This window comes from Sorex araneus, chromosome 4 (genome assembly GCF_027595985.1).
Source record: "Sorex araneus isolate mSorAra2 chromosome 4, mSorAra2.pri, whole genome shotgun sequence".
Taxonomy (NCBI): Eukaryota; Metazoa; Chordata; class Mammalia; order Eulipotyphla; family Soricidae; genus Sorex; species Sorex araneus.
This window is the reverse complement of record NC_073305.1, coordinates 48,257,665-48,279,830: the sequence shown is the minus strand read 5'-3', so window position 1 is coordinate 48,279,830 and position 22,166 is coordinate 48,257,665. Positions and strand designations below refer to the sequence as shown.

The 22,166-nt window shown below is 63.3% G+C and overlaps 1 protein-coding gene across 1 annotated transcript in view; it reads right to left on the bottom strand.

Moving 5' to 3' along the window:
- The window catches only part of DNAH1 (dynein axonemal heavy chain 1), a 61,013-nt gene that overhangs the window by 16,489 nt on the left and 22,358 nt on the right, over window positions 1–22,166 (bottom strand). Inside the window, exons 11-46 of the mRNA XM_055136674.1 lie at window positions 21,306–21,456; window positions 20,629–20,822; window positions 20,246–20,471; window positions 19,694–19,813; window positions 19,221–19,303; window positions 18,018–18,159; window positions 17,644–17,799; window positions 17,128–17,326; window positions 16,792–17,045; window positions 16,222–16,434; window positions 14,914–15,078; window positions 14,401–14,522; window positions 14,207–14,312; window positions 13,494–13,673; window positions 13,000–13,140; window positions 12,427–12,590; window positions 12,106–12,219; window positions 11,015–11,203; window positions 10,659–10,764; window positions 10,130–10,243; window positions 9,681–9,830; window positions 8,728–8,814; window positions 8,448–8,634; window positions 8,211–8,302; window positions 7,851–8,005; window positions 6,232–6,409; window positions 5,615–5,809; window positions 5,402–5,521; window positions 4,972–5,130; window positions 4,776–4,883; window positions 4,018–4,158; window positions 3,776–3,936; window positions 3,323–3,480; window positions 2,619–2,792; window positions 1,799–1,837; window positions 473–651 (exon numbers count right to left, since the gene is read on the bottom strand). Coding sequence (XP_054992649.1) covers window positions 473–651; window positions 1,799–1,837; window positions 2,619–2,792; window positions 3,323–3,480; window positions 3,776–3,936; window positions 4,018–4,158; window positions 4,776–4,883; window positions 4,972–5,130; window positions 5,402–5,521; window positions 5,615–5,809; window positions 6,232–6,409; window positions 7,851–8,005; window positions 8,211–8,302; window positions 8,448–8,634; window positions 8,728–8,814; window positions 9,681–9,830; window positions 10,130–10,243; window positions 10,659–10,764; window positions 11,015–11,203; window positions 12,106–12,219; window positions 12,427–12,590; window positions 13,000–13,140; window positions 13,494–13,673; window positions 14,207–14,312; window positions 14,401–14,522; window positions 14,914–15,078; window positions 16,222–16,434; window positions 16,792–17,045; window positions 17,128–17,326; window positions 17,644–17,799; window positions 18,018–18,159; window positions 19,221–19,303; window positions 19,694–19,813; window positions 20,246–20,471; window positions 20,629–20,822; window positions 21,306–21,456 — 5,422 coding nt within the window. The remainder of the gene's footprint in view (window positions 1–472; window positions 652–1,798; window positions 1,838–2,618; window positions 2,793–3,322; window positions 3,481–3,775; window positions 3,937–4,017; window positions 4,159–4,775; window positions 4,884–4,971; window positions 5,131–5,401; window positions 5,522–5,614; window positions 5,810–6,231; window positions 6,410–7,850; window positions 8,006–8,210; window positions 8,303–8,447; window positions 8,635–8,727; window positions 8,815–9,680; window positions 9,831–10,129; window positions 10,244–10,658; window positions 10,765–11,014; window positions 11,204–12,105; window positions 12,220–12,426; window positions 12,591–12,999; window positions 13,141–13,493; window positions 13,674–14,206; window positions 14,313–14,400; window positions 14,523–14,913; window positions 15,079–16,221; window positions 16,435–16,791; window positions 17,046–17,127; window positions 17,327–17,643; window positions 17,800–18,017; window positions 18,160–19,220; window positions 19,304–19,693; window positions 19,814–20,245; window positions 20,472–20,628; window positions 20,823–21,305; window positions 21,457–22,166) is intronic.

Below are 22,166 nucleotides of genomic sequence, written 5' to 3'. Positions count from 1 at the left end.
AGTCAGCGGGAAGCCAGGAGCTGCCCCCCCCCACGCCCCCGGCCCCGCGCAGGTGCCGCTGGAAGGCCTGGGCCCTTTCACGTCAGCTGGACAAAGCCGAGGGGCTTTGCCTGCCCACTCCTCTTCCCACCTGGGCACCCACACACTCATGCCCTTCCACGGAGTGAATCTCTCCTCACCTCCCCATTCCTGTCACCCTCGGGATACTGTGGCCCGCCTGCCCAACTGTCCAGGACCCCGACGTCCCACTCCTGAGACCCTTCCTGTTCTCCCACAGGTGGGCCTTTGGTTCCTGGAAGGCACCCCAGCTTCTCTCCCCCCAATCCTCTCAGGCACAGGGTCTGTGTCTGGCGCCTTGGGGCTTGCCCCCAGGCCGGCCCTGGCGCCTCCTCACAGCCTCTGTTCTAGATGCAAGGCGGGGTTTCTGGGCCCTGGTCTGCAGCGTGGGCTGGGGGGCCCGTCCGAGCCTTACCGCCACCTTGGCCGGGTCGGCCATGAGCATGCCCTGGAACACCTTGGAGAGGTCACGCAGGTTGAAGGTGTAGTGGGACTTGGCTGGCGTGGGCAGCAGCTGGGAGGTGATGGTGGTGTAGACCATGATGGTGGCTTCCACGAGTGGATTCGTGAACTGGGTGATGTGGGGGGCACCCGCTGTGGAAGCAGGGCTGTGGGTGACACCAGCACACCTTCCACAGCCCCGCCCCTGCCCCGTGCCCGGCTCTGCTCCCCTGTCGCACCTGCAGCCTGGGCGCCCACCCGGGGCCCTCTCCCCAGGGCCCTCCTGATGTCCCACCCAAACTGCTGGACCTGTGGGCTGGGGCACTGGGACACATTCATGGGCTTGGGGACACTCTCGGGAGTGGGGGGGAGTCTGCCGGGTGGGCCCTTACTGCACTGCTCAACCCCAAACCCGCCAGCCCACATCATGCTGAAGTGGACAGAAGTCCATACGGGCTCTGGGAGCACTGGGCGGTGGGTGTGAGGGGCTGGACCTCAGCTATGACCTTTGGGGTTCACCAATCCCTTTGGGCTAGGGCCACCTCCAGTCAGCACTGGGCTGGGCTTTATCCCCGGGCACGGAATGGGCTTGTCTGAGGAGAGGCTGGGGGAAGCCTGGGGACAGACAGCAAGAACTGAGCTGGGCACAGGAGGCCACTAATAATGTGCCCACTCTGGACAGGGCGGGCTCAAGGAAAGTGGGGGTAGGAAGAAGATAAGATGCTTTCGAGGAGTTTTGCTGTCAAGTTGAATAGAAAAATGAATCAATGACTTCAATGGGCAAAAGGGGCAAGGAAAGAGAGTGAGTGAGTGTGTGTGTGTGTGTGTGTGTGTGTGTGTGTGTATGTGTGTGTGTGTGTGTGTGTGTGTGTGTGTGTGTGTGTGTTATGTAAGGGGAGCTTTCAGGTGACATTAGGAGATTTTGGTGGTTCACTTCCAAGGCCCGAGGATGAGGGGTTGCCTGAGCCCCAACAGTTCTGGGGATCATTGGGCTCACCCCACGTGATTCTCAAGAGGCCACGTGGTGCCACGTGGATGCCTTTGTTCATTCATTGAGTGCACATTTGCTTTGCCTCTACAGTAGGTCAGACACCAAGCCTGGCTCTGAAGAGTAACCGGGTAGGATGGGGAAGGAGCTCATGAAGGCAGGTAGAGCCCTAGCAAAGGCCCCGTGTCCCACTTGAGTCTGGGGATGGTTTACTGTGGTCCCAGGAACCCGGCCCCAGCCACACCCAACTAGAGCCCAGGGTTCACTGCGGGACCCGTGCCCTGCCCCCAGCCCTCCCAGGCCCCCACTTACGCACAGGCTCCCGGTAACTCTTCTCTCCGAGGAGTCCACCTAAAGGGTTGGGGGAGAGATGGGGGGCTCAGAGTCAGGCGGCCCCTGCCAGCGACCTTGGCCTGCTGTGCCCAGCTGCATATCCCAAAGACAGCCACAGCAACACAGCCCCCAATTGGGCAGGTAGGCAAACATCCTCGGGGGGAGGGCCTGACACCCCTCAGCAGCTACTGGGACCCCCCCCACCCGCTCCAAGTGCCAAGTGGTGTTTCGAGGTGACACGTGGGCAAGGTCGGAGGTGGGCTGATGGGGAGGGAAAGCTGCCTCCGGGGTGGACATCCCCCCAGTACCCAAAACAGAGTTTCGGGGCCATGGGTACCATTTCATCCTGTGACTTTTCCTGATAGAAGTCACATGTGCCCCACCCCACCCCCCGCCACGGCCACCCGAGCAAGTGTGACCATGCGTGCCAGACTGCTCTGAGGGTCTGACCTGGGGTCCCCAGGACTCAGGTTGGTGGGCATGGATATAACCACCCGCTTTCTAGACGGAGAAATCATAGCTCAGAGAGGCTCCAGAGGAGCTAGAGTGACACTACAGCGGTTAAGGTGCTTTCTTTAAACGTGGCTGATCCGAGCTCGATCCCCAGCATCCCCTATAATCCCCCGAGCACCACCAGGAGTGATCCCTGAGTGCAGAGTCAGTGCCCCCTCCAAGCCAAAAACAAATAAAAGAGGCTCATGCGTTTGCCACCGGTGAGGGACGAGGCTGCCTGCTGCCTGCGGGGGGCCTGAGCTTGTGCCTTCGCCCCCCGCCTGCCCAACCCCTGCCTGGTGCTCACCCATCCAGCTGTCCAGGATGGTGGAGAAAATGCGCTTCTTGCTGACCTCCTCCATCTCGGTAAAGGACAGGTAGTTGAAGTGGCGTGTGAGTCGTGGGGTGATGGGGTTCCTGCCTCCGCCCGGGGGGCCCATGGCACACACAAAGTTGATGTCCACCAACTTCTTGAAGGCACCTGGAATGTGGGTGTGAAGTCAGGAGGGGCCTTGCCCAGGCTCTTTATGACTTACAGAGGGGCCCTAGGCACCTATCTTAATTTTGTTTGGGGGCCACAGTCAGCAATGATCTGGGTCACCCCGTGGTGCTCGGGGGACCACATGGTACGAGGGATGGACCCCAGAATCCCGCGTGCAAGGCCTATGCTCTAGTCCCGTGAGTGATCTCCAAGGCATAGCCCACGCATGACTCCGTGGGCCTTCTGCTCCATGAAAAGGAAACTTGGTACAGACGTGGCGAGGATGTAGTGAGTTCACGTGTGAGGCACCACGCGTGCATGCCCACCCCACCTACGCAGGTGTGTGAACCCCGAGGAGCAGAAGGGGAGACGGGTTACGAGAGACTGAGCTGCCCCTAGGCCCTGAAAGTTCATTTCCCCTCAATATGAAAAGGACTCAAGGCATTTCTGGGGTCTCGTAAAAGCCCTGAAGCTCCGGGCCCCAGGCCCCAGGCCCTCCCCAGCCCCAGCGCCCCCGCCACAGCACGCACCGATGATCTTGCGGTCATACCAGCCGTCGTGGTCCATCCACTGGCGAAGCAGCTCAATGGGTGGCTGGGCCCCGTATGTCTCCAGGGCCGGCATGTTCAGGTCGTCAATGAAGAAGATGAAGTTGCGCCCCAGGGGTGGCCCAAACACACCCTTCCGTCTGCAGGGGGATGGCGGGGAGGGCGCCGTGTGAGCCCAGCACCCTCAGGCCTCAGCCCCCTGGAGTGGTGGTGGTGAGAGGGCAACTCACAGTTCTGGGGCCTCATCCCTGCAGGTGAGTCTCCCCTGCCTCCCGGCTTGCCCGGACCACCGGCCCAGGGAGTGCACCCCCAGAATTCCCATGGAGGAGCGGCTCCCCCACCCCAGCCCTCCGGTGGGCGGTCTTTGTAGGAAGTGAGTGGGTGGCCGGCTGATGTGGGCGGGGGAGGCCCGGGGCGGTGGGTGGGGGGGCCTGCCTCTTGTCCAGCTTGCTGTCGATGAGGTCCTGAGTCTGGTTGGCCGAGGTACGGGCCGAGAAGGTAAGGAAGTGGCTGATGTACTCCACAGGCAGGTTCCGGAGCAGCTTGTCGGCGATGGTGAGGGTCTTCCCCGTGCCCGTGGGCCCGATGCACAGCACCTGGGGGGGCGTCGGCTTGTCAGGCCCGGCAGCTGGCGGGGTGGCCTGCGGGGGCGAGGTGGGGCGTGGCGGGGCACTCACGGGCTTGTGGCTGGTGAGCAGCATGCCCAGCAGATAGGACATGCGCACGGTGTCCATGGTGGGGACGATGATGTCGCAGTAGTTGGTGTCGGGGGCCATGGTGAAGGGCATGGAGCCGTTCATCCACTTCACCCAGCTGACCTGCAACGGCGGCTGGCTCAGGGCAGCCCAGACTGCCCTCGCCCGGGGCTACCGGGAGGAGACCAGGGGCTGCCTCAGAAGCAGGGCTCGCTCTCTGCGGGGATCCCGGGCCTCTGCCTGATGGAGGAGCTCTGGCCACTGGACTCCGAAGAATGCAAAGGCGTTTGCTGGAAACGGGCAGGCGGCCCCGGGCCTGGGGCGGGAAGTGTGGGCGCTGGGGTCACCTGGACACTGAGAGAATGCCTGGCCCCATTTCCGCCTCCCCTGCCTACACCCCTTCACCCACGGCCCTGCGCCAGCTTCACCCCTCCCTTAGAGAGGGTGTGGCTCACTGTGGCCACGCCGACACGGCCCCCTGGGAACACTTCTGACTATTTGTTGGACACAGCTATGGCCAGCAGGCCCCTCTACGGCAACCGTCTCTCCACACACCCCTGCCGTCCTCTTCCTCCTGGCCTGGGGTCCCAGTCCTTGGATCCAAGATGAGGGGAGGCCCCCAGAGTCCTTGTGGGCTAATAGGAGGGATGGGGACACTGGCCTGTCCTTCAGCCTCGGGGAAGCCAACCCCTGCTGGGCCAATGAGACTTTTCAGGAGGACTGCCCCCCCACCCCATCACCTGCTTGGCATCCTCCTCTTCCTCTTCCTCCTCATTCACGTTGCTGATGCCTGCATCGTCCAACCTGTAGTCGAACACTAGCCCCTCCTCCGGGAAGAGCAGGCTCAGCTGCGGGGCCAGACGGGGAGTCGGTGTGGGGCCCTAGAGCTGCAGGGGCCCCACTGGGGCGGTGGGAAGGGGGGGTCCCGCCTCTCACGTTTTCCGTTTTCATCTTGTTCCTGAGCCACAGGCTAAACCCCAAGCGACTGTAGTTGTCACTGGTGGCACCCACGCTCCAGACCAGGGCGAAGATGAACCAGGGTTCGATGAGCTCTGGGATGCGGCTTAGCTTCTCCGAGGGGAACTTCCGGTGTCCCTGGGACAAAGGGGACTGCATCGGGCAGGGGCGTAAGCGGTGCTGAGTGGCTGGAAGCAACCAGTGTGTTTGGGGAAGGGGGTGTCGGGGGGGAACTCTCCTTGACCTCCAGCCCGGGTTTGGAATCTGCCACAGACTTATGGATGCTCCTGTGAGCCACGTGACCTCACCACCACTTCCCACCCCTGCTCATCTCCCGGAGTCTGAGCTTAGAGTGTGGGACCCTTGGGGTGACACAGGGATTGGGCCGCCCCAGCCAGGGCTCAGGCACCTCCTTAGGCAGAAGGGGCTTGAAGAAGCAGTCCAGGAGCTTGAGGAGACTCGCGACCAGGTTGCTGTTGGTGGAGGCGATCACTTCTTTCACCGAGGAGCGGATGAACGTGATGGAGTCCTGGGGGGAAGCGGTGCTAGCTCCATGGCTGTGCGGTGCCAACCCCCCACCGGCACCTCCCCCCGCCAGCCAGGCACCTGGGGCCTCCCTCACCTCGAGAAAGGAGACAAAGAGGCCCTTGAACGTCTCCTCGTAGGGCCTGAGCAGGGCAGGGAGCCTCCTCAGCCAGCACTCGACAAAGGGCATGAGCCCCAGGATGCTGGGCTCCAGGTACACCATGCCGCAGCGCGAGACCGTGGCTGGCGAGGCCACCGCCAGGTCCTGGACCTCAAACATCATGGTCATCTCCTGGCATCAAGAGGCTCGGCATGAGCAGGGCGCCCTCCCCCAGAGCCAGGCCAGGGCTCGCGAGGCCATGGGAAGGGCGGTGGGCCTCGGGCTAGGCTGGGGGCTCGGGGTGCAGGCGGCCCAGACCAGATGGTGGGGCCCCCCGGGGGCACTGCAGAAGAGCCAATGCCAGGAGCATGCTGAGGGACACTCTGGCCACCCCGGGCGAGGGGCACCAGGGGTCCCGTGTGTTCTGCTGCAGAACCCACCCCTGTGGACTCTGACACAGGCACAGACCAGGGCCCTGGGTGACCCCAGGCCCGGGGTGGCACGCCAGGCCCAGACCTGCTCTCGCTCTCCCTGGGAACCGCCCCTCCCACACCAGCAGGGACCCCCACGCCCTGAGCTCCTCACAGCCAGGTGGGGCGCGTGGTGGGCTGCACCTCAGTGAGCTTGATGATCTCCCCGGAGCTGAGGCACAGCTTCTTGTTGTCGTCCAGCACTGTGTTCATGTTCTCAATCCAGACGGCGTCCACGGGCCCGTCAAACATGTACCACTTCTTGCTGCTGTCGGCGGCGATGGCCCCCGCCCGGATGAGGGAGGAGAAAATCCCATCTGTCCTGCAGAGGCAGGAGGAGGAGGGGGCTGCAGGGCCTGGAGAGAGGGGACTGGGGGCACCAAGTGAGGGGACTGGGTGGTGGGAGCCGGAATGAGTGAGCTGGGGGCCAGAGGGAGGCTGGGGGCCCAGAGGACAGCAAGTCTAGGGGCTCCTGGGAAACCTGGTTGTGGGCTGGTCCTGCTCTGCTTTTTTTTAAAAAAAAAAATATTATTTCCCTGTCTTCAGTATTTTAATTTATTTAGAAATTCCAATAGGGGAAATCCCTTCCCCCTGTTTGGGTGAAACACAGTGTGGAATGAAACTGTGCTTCTATACTCCCCCTGATGATCCCCCCACTCAAGTTTTGTGAAGGGAAGTTCAAAGATGACAGATGTGGCTCTCACTGGAAGTGCTCAGGCTTCAGAAGCCCAGAAAGCTGGGGAAGGGTGGGGAAGGGGGACACATTTTTCTGGGCTGATCCCCAGACCCCAGCCTCCCTACTCCTGGAATGAAGGTAGAAAAAGCCTCCAGTTGGGGGCAGAGGGAGAGATAGCATAGTGGGTAGAGAGCTTGCCTAGCACGCAGCAGAACCAGGTTCCATCTCTGGCACACCATATGGTCCCCTAAGACCCGCCAGGAGTGAGCTCTGTGGCTCCAAAACAAAATTTAAGAAAGAAGGGAAGGAAGGAAGGAAGGAAGGAAGGAAGGAAGGAAGGAAGGAAGGAAGGAAGGAAGGAAGGAAGGAAGGAAGGAAGGAAGGAAGGAAGGAAGGAAGGGAAGAAGGAAGGAAGGAAAGAAGGAAGAAAGGGAGGGAGGGAGGGAAGGAAGGAAGGGAGGAAGGAAGGAAGGAAGGAAGGAAGGAAGGAAGGAAGGAAGGAAGGAAGGAAGGAAGGAAGGGAAGAAGGAAGGAAGGAAAGAAGGAAGAAAGGGAGGGAGGGAGGGAAGGAAGGAAGGAAGGAAGGAAGGAAGGAAGGAAGGAAGGAAGGAAGGAAGGAAGGAAGGAAGGAAGGAAGGAAGGAAGGAAGGAAGAAAAAGTCCGGTGGAAATGGGGGAAGCAGTGATGCTCACGTTTGGAAAGTGGGCGATTCCCCCTCCCCATGCTCAGTCCCCACTGGGGATCTGGGGCCCTGGAGCAGAGGACTCTGCCCCTGCAGGAGCCCAGAGCCCCAGAGGGAAGACCGCAGCTATAGAGGCCTCCACTCTTCCAGCTGAGTCCCCGCCCATCAGTGCCCCCTCACTGGGAGAAGAGACCCCCAAGAACCAGCCCAGTGCCTCTGGGGTCACGACGCGGAGAGCTGCCTGAGTGCTGCCCGTGTGCGTCCTTTTCTCCTTCTGAGGAGAACGGTGCCATCACCAGCTCCATTCAGCAGGTGTGGGCCAGGTCGGAGTCGGGAGGGCATCAAGGTCACTCAGGGAGCACCCCAGAGGTCCTGAAGCTGGGGGGGCAGGCAGGTGCCACTCACCACTCGTGGGTGAGCAGGTCGAACTCCCCGTAGAGCTGGCCCATGGTGATGGACTTGGGGTTGACCACGAAGTAGTTGACGGCCTCGTACACGCCTCCGCTGATGGACGGCTGCCCTTTCAGCGAGGTCATGGCGTCCGCCAGCACTCTGTAACACTGGAAGACGCTGCCCCCTGAGCCTTCTGGTGCCCCGGAGCAGAGCCGGGAGGACCGGGGTGCCGTGGGGCAGGAGGGGATTCCAGAGGCCCAGGAAGGACAGACGGGGACCGGCACCTTTGATGGGGCTGCATTATCCTTGGACCCCCAGCCCCACCCCGTACCCCTGTTGGGGCCCTGAGCTGCCCTGAGTGACTGCACTCACTTTGCTCTTGCCGGAGCCGGTGGGCCCAACGAGCATGAGGCCGTGCCGCACCACGGTGGTCTCGTATAGCTGGATGCACTTCCTCAGGAAGCCTGTGGGGACCGGCCGAGGTCAGGGGCCCCCACTCCTGTGCTAGCTGGTCACGTGACCTTGGGGCAGTTCTATCCCCCTGCCCTGTATCCCAGGGTATACACACACACACACACACACACACACACACACGGCCACAGGGCTCACCATCCACATCCTTGAGGTTGTTCGTCTCACAGGCCTTGCGGATGGCCTTGTCCAGGATGCCGTAGTCCGTCTCCTCCTCCCGGATGTTGGGGAAAAGGTCGGACACGATCCCAGAGAAGAGCTTGAGGTCATCCTGTAGGAACTTGGGCACATTCACGTCTCGGATGGCCCTGAGGCAGATCAGCTCCTGCAGCGGTGGGCAGCCCAGGCCAGACACCACTGTGGCCGCTCCGATCCTCCGGCCGCCCCCCTCCCGGGCCCCTCCCCGGCTGGGGCTCACCTCATCCATGTTGGGGTTCTCTCTCTTGAGGTTCCCGGCAGCGGAGATGACAGTCTTCACTGCCCTCATCCCAAAGTCATAGTGATCCTACGGCCACCAGACAGGGATGGGGAACGCCGCCGCTGGGGTGTTGTGTAGGGGGGGTCTGCCTGGACCTCCCTGCCTCCCTCCCATCTGCTCAGGGTCACGGTCACCAGCCGGCCAGCAGTGCCAGGCCAGCAGCTCTCCTCCGGGCCTCGGGCCTCGTTCGGTCCCCTGGTGTCAGACGGTCCTGGGGCCCCAGCAGTGTGGGAAGGAGCTGGGAGACAGGCTGCTGCTTACAGGAAAGGGGTGTGGAACGCCCGACTGCATAGAACAGACATCTCCCCCAGTGGTGGGATTTGCTGCCGCCCGCCCCCGCCAGCCAGGGCCCCCTCGACTGCTGCTCACACCTGAGCCGGGCAGCCGGAGGGGCTCATGGGGGGCTCCAGGGACCTTTCCTGGTGCTGAGTGCAGAAAAGTCGGAGTGCAGGCCAGACTGGGGCTCCTCTCTGCCACTGCGTGGGGCTGCGGGACAGCTGCCCGCTGCTGCCAGAGCTGCTTCTGAGACAGGCCGCTTGGCCCCGGGGGCAGCGCGGGAGGCCGCGGTTCTTGCTCCCAGCCCGGGCGCCCTGGCTCCTTTTCTCTGTAGGTGCTGCCTGCCCCTGCCCCTGAGCTAGCCGGGGCGGCACCTGGTCCTGTGCCCCTCCCCCACCCCTGCATGCAGGAGCCTAACCAGGCCCCTTGCTGCCTTGGCTCCCCGTGCCCTTTGCCGGGAAGCGGGATGCTGTCCAAACCTCACGAGGTCCTTAGGAGGGTCGCTAAGACGGTGTCTGTGAGGTATCATGGCCGTTGGGGCAGCCCTGGGGGCTGGGGGCCTGAGAGGGCGGGGGTGGGGGCTCTCGCACCAGAACCTGGTGGGGGCAGAGCCTCACCTGGGAGCTAAGTTGCTCTGAGGACAGCTTGAAGGTGGTCGTGATCTTCTTGGCCAGCACCTTGGCCTCGTTGAAGCCAAAGGAGTAGAGGGAGATCTCTGCGATCATGGTGTAGTCCGGGACCATCATGGCCACGGGCCGGAAGAGCGCCTGGGCACGGGTGCGGGACAGTGAGGGACACTGCCCTCCCGGGTGCTTGTCAGGCCACAGCCAGGGCATCGCTGCCCTAAGGAGACTTCACCACATCCCGAGTGTGTGTGTGTGTGTGTGTGTGTGTGTGTGTGTGTGTGTGTGTGTGTGGGTGTGTGTGTGTGCGCGCGCATGCGTGGGTGGAGGCTCCTTGCCATAGCTGGGGGCACCTCAGGAGCCCTGGGCCTGCCTTGGGGCCTCAGTCCCTGAGTCGGCACCCCCAGCCCGGGCCCTGGGAGGCGCCCCCAGCTTGGACTTGCCTTCAGGTTGTCAGGCAGCTCCGTGCGGCCGGCGTACCCCGGGTTCATGGTGATGAACACAGCGCAGGAAGGCACCAGGGGGATCTCCACGCCCTCAAACAAGAAGCGCTCCACCTGCCGGGAGGGTGACTGCTCTCTCAGGCCAGCTCCTCACCAGGGCTGGGGCCTCTCAGCAACCCAGCGTCTTTACAGGTCTCCTGCCTCCCACTCTGCTGCCCCAGTTCCTGAGGCCGATGCTGATGAGGCAAGTTCTGAGACTCAGGCCCCACCAGGGTGGGGTGGGCACACCCGCCAGCTTCCCAGTGTCCGCTCTGAGCAAGGCAGGAGGAAGGAACGGTGGCTGGGGCCTCCTGGGAGGGCCGGGACCTGTGTGCCACGTAGGTCGAGTCCCCCCTGTGGCAGCTCTCGGAAGGAAATCGCCCAGCGCCCCGTCGGAAGAGAGGGGTTAGGGCAGGCCTGAGCGCCCAGTTCTCCCGAGTGGCTGGCGATTTCAGGAAGGGTTGGGGGGCGCATGGAGCCCCCGGCTCACCCGCTGCTGCTGAGCCTTCTGGATGGTGGTGATCTGCTGCGCCACCACCGACAGCACCTCTATGTCGATGCGGTTGAACTCGTCGAAGCAGGCCCAGGCTCCCGCACTGAGGGAGGTGAGAACGTAGGGGTGGGGCAGCGAGAGCTCAGAGTCCACCTGCACCTCCCAGGACCCCTCTGAGGCTGCCCAGGAGGAAGCCCAGGGTGGCTGCCTCCAGCTGCTCAGCCGCACCTCTGCTCGCCACCCTCCCCCTTTCCACCGCAGCACCCGCAGGGCCATGCCTGAGTCCACGTCCCACCCTGCAGGCCACCTTGGGGGGGCGCCTGTGGCAGAGCCCCCTGCGTGCCCGACCTCACCTGGCCAGACCCTTGAAGAACTTGCCCATGGCCATGAAGTCGAGCTGGTCGGAGCAGTTGAACACCACGGTCTGGATGGCCAAGGCCTTACCCAGGTCTTTGGTGGTCTCTGTTTTCCCTGTGCCAGCTGGGCCCGCTGGGGCACCCCCAAACTTGAGGTGCAGGGCCCCAGTGAGGGTCAGGTAGCACCTGCAGGAGCAAGAGGCAGTGGGTGCAAGCCAGGCACCTTGCTCTTGTTTGTTTCGGTTTTTGATTCTTTTGGCTGTTTTGGTTTTATTTGGGTGCCACACCCGGTGGTGCTCAGGGCTTACTCCTGGCTCTGTGCTCAGGGATCACTCCTGGTGGGGTCAAGAACTGAACCCAGGATGGCCGCGTATATGGCATGTGCCTTACACTCTGTACTATCCCTCAGGCCCCATGTTTTAGTTTTGTTTTTAAACTTTGGCAGTGCTCGGGGCTTACTCCCGGCTCTGTGCTCAGTGGTTATTCCTGGCAGGCTCAGGGACCATATGGGGTGCCAAGGACTGAACCCAGCCACACGCAAAGTTTTGGCAGTCGGTCATGTGCAAGGCAGGCATTCTATGGCTGTGCTCTCGCTCCACCCCAGGTCCTTGAGAGCGAAGTTCCCCGCCCCATGGATGGGCTCCCCGTCGCCCTCCAGGCAGTTCCTCCACCTGACCCTGTGGCTCCTCAGCTTTGCCGGGGACTGGCGTGGATGCTTTCCCTGTAGCCACCCTTCAGCTCTCTGTCCCAGCACACCCCCGCCGTGCAAACTCAGCTGCTACTAAGCACAGGTGCCTGTGAAGGGGCCTCCCTCAGGAGCGCTCGGGGACCCTCGGGGCCCTCAGGGCAATTCCTCTGGTGCAGCGCAGGAAGGGCTCACAGGTGGCAGGGACAGCTCACACCCGTGAGATGCCTGCAGAGCATCACCTGTGGGCTCAGAGCCCGCGCGGCCCTCCAGCCACAAAAAGCATCTAAGCTCCCCGAGCCGACTGTAGGAGGAACTGAGGCACAGTGGGGTGGAGCCTCCAGCATAAGGGCATGGCGCCCAGCCCCAGCTGGGAGGAAGGGGCAGCGGAGGGGACCCTCACCTGTCGGTCAGGGGTGTGATCACCAGCCTCCCGGTATTTCCGAGGTACTCGTAGCCATAGATAAACTCGGCGTTCACGGCCCGGATGTACAGGTGGTTGTTTGTCCAGTAGTACCTGGCATGGCAGGCCAAAGGTTTCTCTGGGCCACGGGCATCGCCAGCCGTGGAGCAAGGCATGTGGTGGTAGAGAGTGGTTCTCTGGGGAGCAAGGGTGCAGGGAAGGCCCCCAGGCCCCAGATCTCCTGGGCCATCGTGCCACAGCAGTGGGTCTGGGGCAGGGAGCGTGCTGGGGAGGGATAGGCCCCGTCTCGTGCCTGCTCACCTCAGCTGTGAGATCCACTCGAAGGCATTCACGCTGACCACCTCCTCCATGATCAGCTTGCTCACCACGTCCTTGGCGTGCACCTCGATGACGATCAGCGCCGACAGCACGGCTCGCTGGATGCGGGACAGCTTCCCCCGAACCAGGCCCACCAGGTCGCTGAGCTGCAAGAGGCGGGGGACTCAGACGTGAGCCGCAGGGAGGCTCCCGGCCTGGCCCGGGGGTGCCAGCAGGTAGGAAGCGTGGGAGCATCATGGGGATAGGGAGGTAGAGGGGACCCGGCAGGGCGGTAAACTAAACAGAGGCCCCGAGTGGCCCCGCCCCCCCATCCGGGGCAGATGGCTGAGCTCTGCAGGAAGACAGGAGTGGCTGGAGGGGTCTGTTCCCTGTGGGACTCTGCGGTGGACATGGGTGGAGGGTGCTGCCTGGCCTCTCTGCTGCCCTGGCCCCGCCCCCCTAGTGAGAGGGCCTGCACTTATTTCAGGAGGGTCAGATCCGCTCCAGGACTGACACAGAAAAGGGCTCCCAAAGGCCCTGATGGGGCCCGTGGGCGGGTGCACGCCTGACCCTCACCTGGAGGCCCAGCTTGGGAAATAGCTCCGTGCGGAGGTTGCCAATCTCCAGGGCCTCTGACACCTCCAGGGTCCAGAAGGTCTGGCAGCCAGCTATGGTCACCTGGCCTGGCCAGCTGAGAACCCAGGTGGTCCTGGTCATCTGCGAAGAGAGCAGGGCAGGGCTCAGACCCAGACAGTCGCAGGCCCTGCGGCCCCTCCTGTTTCCCAAAGCGCCTTTCAGACTCGAGGATCCAGCTGCGCCTTCCGTCTCGGGAGCTCAGGCCCTGGTGCTCCGGGGACGGCAAGAGGCGGGGAGGATGAACCCGTCCTGGGTTCAGATCCTCAGTCCTTGGGGCTGGGACTCTGAGTTGACCCAGGGGTGGAGCTGAGCCCCGGGGCCGCCACTGACTACTGGCAGGGCCAGGAAGGGGAGTGGGACCCCAGCCGGGGCTGGCGGTTCCTCTGGGGAGCCTGGCGCGGGGAAGCTGGCGTCCTGTCTGCGGGGCTGCACACCGTGGGGTAGGCCCTGATGGCCCTCTCGATGATGTCCCGCAGGCTGCTCTTCATGCTGCGCTCCACCTCCCGGAGCCAGTCCTCCACGTTGCTGGACGGGTAGATGGAGGTGGACAGCTCCACCTCCTCCCCTTCGGCCGAGTACATGTGTGTGATCTCCAGGTCCTCCTGGAAGAGCAGCTACAGGGGCGGGGCACAGCAAGAGCGGGGTCACCCCGGGAGTGCCCCGGCGAGCCTGCCCTCCCGGGCCCCGGGGCCGCCCACGCCTGTGCCTTCAGGAGAGTGCTGGCTCCGAGGGACCCGGGAATGCTGCTCCACCTGCTGCTGCCCTTCTTGGCCTGGTCATCCCTGATGGCATGTGGGCAGGATGGTCTGGTCCCCACCCTGCCACTCGGGAAAGTCACTTCACCCCCCCCCCGCGCGCCCCCCCCTGCAGACCGGGGTGGCCGCCCTGAGAGATGTGGAGAGGCTGAGGAGAGTCTCAGAGGGGCTCATGGTTCTTGGCCCGGTCGGTGCCTCCATGGACAGGGCGGCCACGGGGCTAGGCTGGGAGGCCTGGAGCCGAACTTCCTCCTGGGCTCAGGGGCTCAGGCGCCTGTGTCCCAGAACCAGGACTGGGGCCTGCCACCTCAGTTCCTGCTGAAACGCCTTGGGGGTGGGAGGGGAGGCGCCCTCCCTGTGGCTGCCCCCGGGCCCCGAGCCCGGCCACGCACCCGGTTGATGTTCTCGAAGCACTTGCGCAGGTGGGGCTGCACGGCTGTGGGGTCCTTAGTCTGGGACAGGATCTCCAAGAGCTCATCATCCGACAGGAAGTAGAACCTACCAGGAGGAGGCAGGGTAAGGTCACCCCACACCTCTGACGTCGCTGCACCCCTGCAGCAGGGGGCACGCACCAGGCCAGGCCCACCTGGGGAAGGCGCTGCGCTTGGTCTCCAGGTACTCGCTGAGGCCCTTCTGCACCATGTCCAGCAGCTTGTTGCAGTCCCGCAGGCTGTCCAGCAGCCTTTGGTCCGAACACACATTGATCACCTGCAGGGGCCGGACCAGCGAGAAACCCGCGGTGAGCCCTGCGAGGGGGGAAGGGGGCCCGGAGAGTCGCCACACCCGCCGGGCCTCTCCGAGGGGTCTGGGAAGGAAGCGCGGCAGGCAGGTGAACGCCCTGCACTAGGGGCTGCACCTGTCACCCGTCGCTCCCACAGAAAACCAGCGTCTGGTTCTACCAAAAACAGGGTTGAGAAAAGCAAAGGCATTCGCTCTGCCGCGGGGCCTGTCAGGGCCTCCGTGAGGTGAGCCTGGACCACAGAACTCCGAGAAGGAAGCGCAGGTATTTCTAAGACGCAGGAGAGCATCAGGCCAAGACCCCAGCCCCGGAGGAGCCCCGCGGGTCCTGTCTGCCCCTCCCGGCCCCACAGGAGCTCGCCTCCCGGTTCTCGTAGACGTTCTTCATGATCTTCCTCCAGATCCGCTCCATGGTCTGGTAGCGCTTGCTCTCCACGGGCAGCTGCCGGTTGATGTCCTCAGAGCTGAAGATGGGCTCCAGGTAGAGCCAGGACCGCTGGCAGTTGAGCCACTCCTCCAGCACCTCCTGGGCGGGGGATGGACTGTCAGGGGCCTGTGATCCAAGGGTCTAAGTGGGGCCCCAGCTCCCACGGCCTCAACATTGACTGACCCCAGACAAATGCTGAGCAAGGGCACCAGAGTTGCTATTCTGGGGGTAAACCCTAGGTGGTGCTCTCAGCCAGAGTGCTCAGGGGAACAGAGAGGCAGTGAGGATGGGCCCTCCAGAGAAATTCTAAATTTTATTCCACGGGACCCCCAGGCATTCCACAGAGCAGGCAGCCCACCCCAAACCAGAAAACCCTGAAGCCACAAAGAGCCCTGTGTACGGGAGACTCTTCCACTCCGCGGGCTGCTCCTGTCCCAGACGATGCTTCAGTCTAGGATGTACGGTGGTCTGAGGTTTATTGGGAATTGATCTTGAAACCCCTAAAATAGTCTCTAACATCGACCAAAGGGCAGACATCTTCAATAGACATTTTCCAAACTTCCTGTTCATAACTTGTCTTTGGATATGAGTGCAAATGCATTCATTCGTTCAATCATTCATTTGCCCATCCATCATTTTTGTAGCATGTGTGCTGCGGCTGGCTGAGTGCCAGGGGTACAGGGTGGCTCCCTGCCCGGGGAGCCCACGGCCCACCAAACAGTGAGTTCTGCCTCCGAATCACAGAGGGCCTGCCTGTGTGCTGGGGCTGTCAGAGGCAGCCCACTCCAAGGCCCTGCACAGGAGCCCCTGGCAGATGGCTGTGGGGGAGCCCACCAGGGCAGCCCAGTGCTGAGCGGCGGAGGGGACAGAAGATGGGGCTGATCTCCCGCGGGAGGGGATGGCGAGAGTAAGGCAGGGAGGCCCAGGGACGCTGCTGACTGGCTCTGGCTTCACTGGAAGTTTCTGAACAGCAACCAAGAGGCCCTGGGCTGTGACTGACAGCCTTGGGACAGGAGACCTGGCTCCAGGCCTGGCCCCTCGGGCTCTGCCTCCCGCTGAGCTGGGGCCTGTGGTGAGGGGCTGTCCCTGGACCCTGTGCCACTCACCCACGCCAGCTCCCAAATGAGACGGGGCTGGGAGGCTCGGGGCAGGATGACAGAGGACCCGGCGGTGCCCCCTGGTGTCCAGGCCCCCCTCTGGCTCTCTGCTGACTGTGCCCCGAGAGGAGGGGCGCGGGCCCACCTGGGTCAGCTTCAGCTTGTTCTCCCAGGAGCTGATGCGCATCTCAAAAGGCTTCTTGTACGGCGAGAAGGACATGCTCTGGGTCATGACAATGTGGTCGTCCAGCAGCTGGGACGCCTCGTCCGGGCTCTTGAGGATGTAAGTGTCCGTCTCCTTGTAGGGCAGCACGTTGAACAGGATGGTTGACCACTCCTTCTCCATTTTGTCCAGGGCCTGCATGGGGGACACAAGGGGGCCTTGGTCTGGTCACTAACTCTCTCCGGGCTCCCCCCCACCGGCTCCCCTGGTCTGCTGCGGGTGCCCGGCCCGGCCTCTGCCCTTAGGAGGCAACACAGCGCTGTGGGGGGCTCTGCTCCCCGCTCCAGCCCTACTGCGCACATCACCCGGGCTCCTCGAGGGACCGCCTGGGCCCAAGTGTTAAGTGAGAGCCACGCACTCAGCTCCTCCCAGGCCGGGGCTGACTGGGCACAACAGGGATGAGGTCCGAGAGTCACTGGCTCCCTGCAGCAGAGGCATGTCAAGCCTGTCACCCCACCACACTGTGGGTGGCGGCGGCTAGTGGCCACCCACCTGCTCGATGGCGTACTCCTTGCTGGCCACCTCGGCCACCTTGCTGATGCTCTCGATGTGGTCCTGGAGGTTCATCTCCAGGCAGCGGGAGAAAGTCAGGTTGGCCTTGGGCCTGACGTTGATGTTGATCTCGTTGGACAGGTCGTCCCAGTGGCGGCTGCGCATGCCTGGGTTCCGCAGCCCCTGGATCAGCGGGATGTAGGGCTTGAACTCCTCGATGCGCGAGCGGATGTCCAGGGCCACCTCCTGGCAGGCTGGCAGGCAGAGCGGAATTGTGAGCGAGGCGGGCAGCAGGGCTGGGGAGGGCAGGGCACGGGGTGGGGGCCCGGAACCTACCAGTGATGTCCTTGAACTGCTTCGCACACTTGTGCATGGTCTTGAAGGACTCGATGACGTTCTTCTCCAGCTGCTCCGAGTCGATGGCCGACAGGGGGTCGTTCATCCAGCTCTCGGACCAGCGCATCCAGTCGGAGGCTGTGGTCCAGAGGTCCAGGTAGGGCTGGAAGTCCTTCACCATCCTGTTGAGTTTGTCATACTGCAAAGGCAGAAGATCGGGGGCGTTGTGGGGGTGCCCTCGCCCCCATCTCTCTTTCAGGGCTCAAGTCCTCTCTCCCTCTGCCTCCCTCTTATGCCTGAGGGCCCTGGCCTGGCCTCCTTTCCCCCTGCCACACACACTCTCCACCCCATGTCTGAGTCTCAGGCCTCCTGCCTGCTTCCCATCAGCCCTGCAGCCAGAGGTGTGTTTGCTTCTCTGCAGGCTGCTCAGTCCTGCCCTCCAAAAGCCAGAGCCCTGCGTTCTGCCATGGCCGCCCCTGCCCTGGGCCCTTCCTAGAGTCCCCGGCCGGGGCCTACATTGGTGATGGGCAGGCCGAAGATGCGCTCGCGGTTATTGTAGAGCATGGCCAGCTGCTGGCAGTCCTTCAGCTGCTTCTTGACCCGCCGTGCCTCGTTGGCAATCTCGTGGGCTCGTGTGATATCCACGTGCATGGAGAAGCCAGCCACCACCAGCTGCGGGCCCGGGAGCCAGCGGTCAGCAGCCTTGGCTGGCACAGCTGTGCCCACATGGCTCTCGCGCACCCCCAGGCGGTCTGAGTCCCGAGCATCCACCACCCCCAGGTCCGAGGGCCTTTGGTCTCATGGAATGAGCAGATCGTGGCCCGTGGGGCAGGCTGACCGCACTGGGGAGCGAGGGGGTGGGTCCTCGTGGGCGCCAGGCCCAGCCCCACCTGTAGTCCTTCCAGCTTCTCCTGGAAGTTGTTTTGATCCATGAGCTGGATTTTGCGGAACTTCTCCTCCTCCTCTATGTGCTGCTGACACACCATCTCGATCTGCGAGAGGATCTTGGAGGGCCAGTTGCTGGCGGCCCATCTGTAGGGGGCGGGGGCGGGCACTGGCACGAAGGCCACAGCAGAACCACGGGGCAGACAGGCCAGGCAGGGACACCCAGGGTGAAGGAGAGAATGGGGCGGGGACGGGGGCATCAACTACAGTGTGATGACTGGGCAGGGCAGGAGCAACAGCACAGCAAGTAGGGCTCTTGCCTTGCACGCGGCCGACCCAGATTCAATCCCCAGCACCCCGTATGGTTCCCCTAGCCTGCCAGGAGCGATCCCTGAATGCAGAGTTAGGAGACAGCCCTGAGCACTGTCAGGCATGGCCCCCAAAGGGAAAAAAAAAAAGGTGGCCGCTCCCCCTCCAGTCTGGGTCTCGGGAGATGCACACCCCATGTGCTCCATGCATGCAGGGTGGAAGGGGTGGCGTCCCAAATGGGAGGAGCCACACTGACTCCCTGATTCCCCCCTCTGCCGGCCCAGAGGGCCCAGTGACAGCTGCTAATCCCCAAGCTGGCCTGCCTCCTCACGGACCACGCCCATGGCCTGTGTGGGGCCACTGTGCAGCTCCAGGGTCTGTCTGTGGCTGCGCTGTGGCAGCCAACCCCAGGGGAAGGCCCCTGTCACCTCTTCCCACCCCATACTCGGGGGATCTGATGCCCCTGGGCAGGGTCCAGATGATGGTGCCAACCCCTCCCAGGCCCCAAAGTCCACAGGCACCCCTAGTCAATGAGGCAGGGTGGGCAAGGCACCTCTGGGGTTCTTGGCAAGACAATCCTGACTTGGAACCATTTTCCTCAAGGTTATTGAGCCAGGGGACACAGTGGTCCTCCCCAAGCTGCCCCCTGCCCCGGGTACTCCCAGGACCCCAAGAGCCCCAGTTATGAACAGGAGCATCCTAGCCTGGGGTGGACAGGGCTGTGTCAGGCCAACAGCGAGACAGAAAACAGAGACGGGAGAGGGGGACAGAGGGAGGGCAGCAGGGCACCAAAAAGTCAAGGGTCACCAGCGATGTTCTGCTGCCCCTGTGCCCCACCTGCAAATGCCCAGGCCCGCACCCCACCGTGCCCATCTGTGGCAGAACCGAGAGCCTCTCACTTGTCATTGAAGTCCTCCATGCTCAGGCTGTAGAAGAACTCGTCCAAGACCTGGTAGTCTTCCATGACCTTCCTGATGCGCTCCTGCAGGGGCAGGCGGCAGGACAGGGGGCCACTGGGGCTGGGTGCCCGGAGGGTGGGATGTTAAGGAGAGGCTGCTATCTTGTGGGGGTGAGGGAGCAAGGGAGGGAGCCTGGGGTGCAATGTCCTCAAGGGCTGCCCACGCCCAAACACCTGCCCAGACCAGCCCATGCCTAGGGGCACAGCTCACCCACACCAGGCCCCGCCTCACAGCTGCTCTGAGCTCCTCACCAGCCTCTCGGCTGCTGGTACCCCCGGGGTACCTGCACCCCCCCCCCAGAAGCAGACCCATTCCAGCCTTCAGCCCCCAGGCCCCAAGGGTTCAGCTGACCTCTAGCCCTACCGGGCCCCTGGACACCAGTCCCCAGACCTCTGGCCCCCAGATAACCTCACCTCCAGATCCGACAGCTTCTCGGGGATGCCCTTCATCCACTCGCGAATCTCAGCCAGCTCCTCGATGCTGTTGGGCTTCTCGTAAATCTTGCGGCTGATGCTGCGGAAATTCTCGCAGATCTGGCAGTGGGAGGACGACTCTGGGAGAACCGTCCTGTCGTCCCCGGGGTCCGCATCTCCTTGGTCCCCATGCACCCCCCGCCACGCCGCCTAACCTCCTAGATGCTTCCCCTCATCGTATCCCTAAGGGTCTGTCAGCAAGGGATGTCCCCAGCCACTCCCTGGGGAGCTGAAGCCACACCGAGAGCACAGGCGGCCCCTGCATCTGCCCCTGCAGACTCCGGAGGCCTTTGTTTGCCCACCCTCTGCCCCTGGATGACCCCAACAGGTTGTCCTTCCTGGGCGCCTGGGAGGGCTCTCTGCAGGCTAAGGCAGAGACAGCCAACCCACTCCTGGGGCCTCGCTCAGGGCAGAACTGCAGACAGGCTGAGAGCAGGTCCTCCCGCTGCAGTGGACACCCGAGGATCCCCTGGGGCCCTCTTGGGCACCTACACTCTCCACCTCCGTGTGCAGGTTCTTGGCCAGGATGTCAAGCATGGACGTGGCCAGGGCCTTGCGCTTCTTGGACAGGCTCTGCTTGACATTGTCCACGTTGATGTAGAAGGGCCCAATGACAAGGCTGCTGGGCAGTGAGTTGTCCAGGATCTCTTTCTCTCGAAGGTGGGTGACCACCACCTCCCGCACCACCTCGGCCGACAGGGGCTGTGACTGGAAGGCCCTGTGGGCAGCGGGAACCCCCGAGGGGCAGAGGGAAGTGAGCGGGTGGGGGCTCACATGCACGGCGTGCACACATGCATGCGGGCACGCACAACCCACACGCATGCACACAAGCGCACGCATACACAATACACAGGCACGCACACACAGGCACGCACTTGAGGAAGGTGGAGATGTCGTTGTTGTTCAGCTCCAGGTACTTCTGGTACCCCTTGGCATAGGCCTGCAGCGGGATCATGGCCTTGCGGATGGCGTTGGCAATGGTGGCCCGCAGCTCCTCCACCAGAGGCTCGTGGAGCCCCACCGACTCGAGCAGAGGGTTGCCGCTGATGAAGATGTCCTCCATCACCAGCTGTGGGGCGAAGCCGAGGGCAGGGCCGCAGGGGGTGTCGGTGCGGCTGAGCACAGAGCATGAAGAGGGTGGGGCGAGGCCTGTGGGGGTTCTCATGGGGCACTCAGAGCTGGTGCTGGGACCCCCTAGGGGGCAGCGTCTCCCACTGCCTTGCCTGACTCAGCCCGGTGCCAAGGAGAGGTGCCACCAGGTCAACAGTGGCCCTGACTGTCCAGCAAGGGGGACAAGAGAATGTTAGACACGCAGAGTGGGGGCCTGGGGGAGGGGGGAACCTTGGACACATCTTGGACTGATGGAGAGGCCAGAGCTGAGGGAGTCAGGGGCCTGTCATGGTCGTGGCTACCGTGACCTTGGGCTGAACTTGTCCCAGCCTCAGTTTGCAGTGAGGCTGTCAGTGGTTCCCAAGCCCGCTGTGGGTGGCGGGAGGGGAGAGCTGTAATTCCCCGGTGTGATTCGCCCCCGTCCCGCCCCGAGGTGGCCCACCTTCTCCAGATGGGGCACTGCGTGTGTGGCCAGGATGCCCTTGTCGAAGAGGTTGAGCAGAGAGGTCTCAAAGTGTTCCAGGGGCGTGCTGTAGTGCACCCCTGTGTTGTCCAGCACCAGGTCCACGTTGAAGAGAGGGTTCTTGCGTGGCCTGTGGGGTCAGGGCCCGGGCTGACTGTGGGCAGGGCCCCGGGGAGGCCCGAGCACATGCAGCAGTCCCAGCACTGTCTGCCAGCAGGCACAGGACCAGCCTGGACCCTCCTCCCACAACACCTCCGAATTACCAGAGAGAAAGATCCGGGGCAGATAAACCTGCTCCCTGATCCCACCTCCCCCACGAGGAAGAGGAAGACCCTTCCTGTCCTGCCATCCTGAGGTCAGCAGAGCCACTCGGCCAGGCCCTGGGCACTGCAGCCCCACATGCTCCACCAACCACGCGCCAACAGCCCTCCCACCTGGAGCCCAGTGGGCCGCCCCCGCAGGCTCTGCATCACCAATCACCCTCGCCTCTAGACAGTCTCCAGACTCCTGGGGCCGTCCTCCCTCGAGGGGCCTGTGCTCAGGGACAGACCGAGCCCAGACTCTGGGCAGCAGGGCACTGTCCCCGCTCGGCCACACCCCACCTGATAAATGTCTCTGTCTGGCTTCTCTTCTGCCTTCCGGTCCTCAAAGTGAAGCGCATCCTTTGACACGCGAACAGATCACCGGGTCCCTCCAGGGGCCGCTGACCCTTCTTGGAACTGACCCATCCTGACTGTGGCTCCAGCAGGTTCTGCGTGTCCTGGCCCAGTCCCTGCAGCTTCTCCCAGGCGGCCCTGCTCACCCCCTACCCTCTCCGCTCCAGCCTTGGGGTCCCTGCTC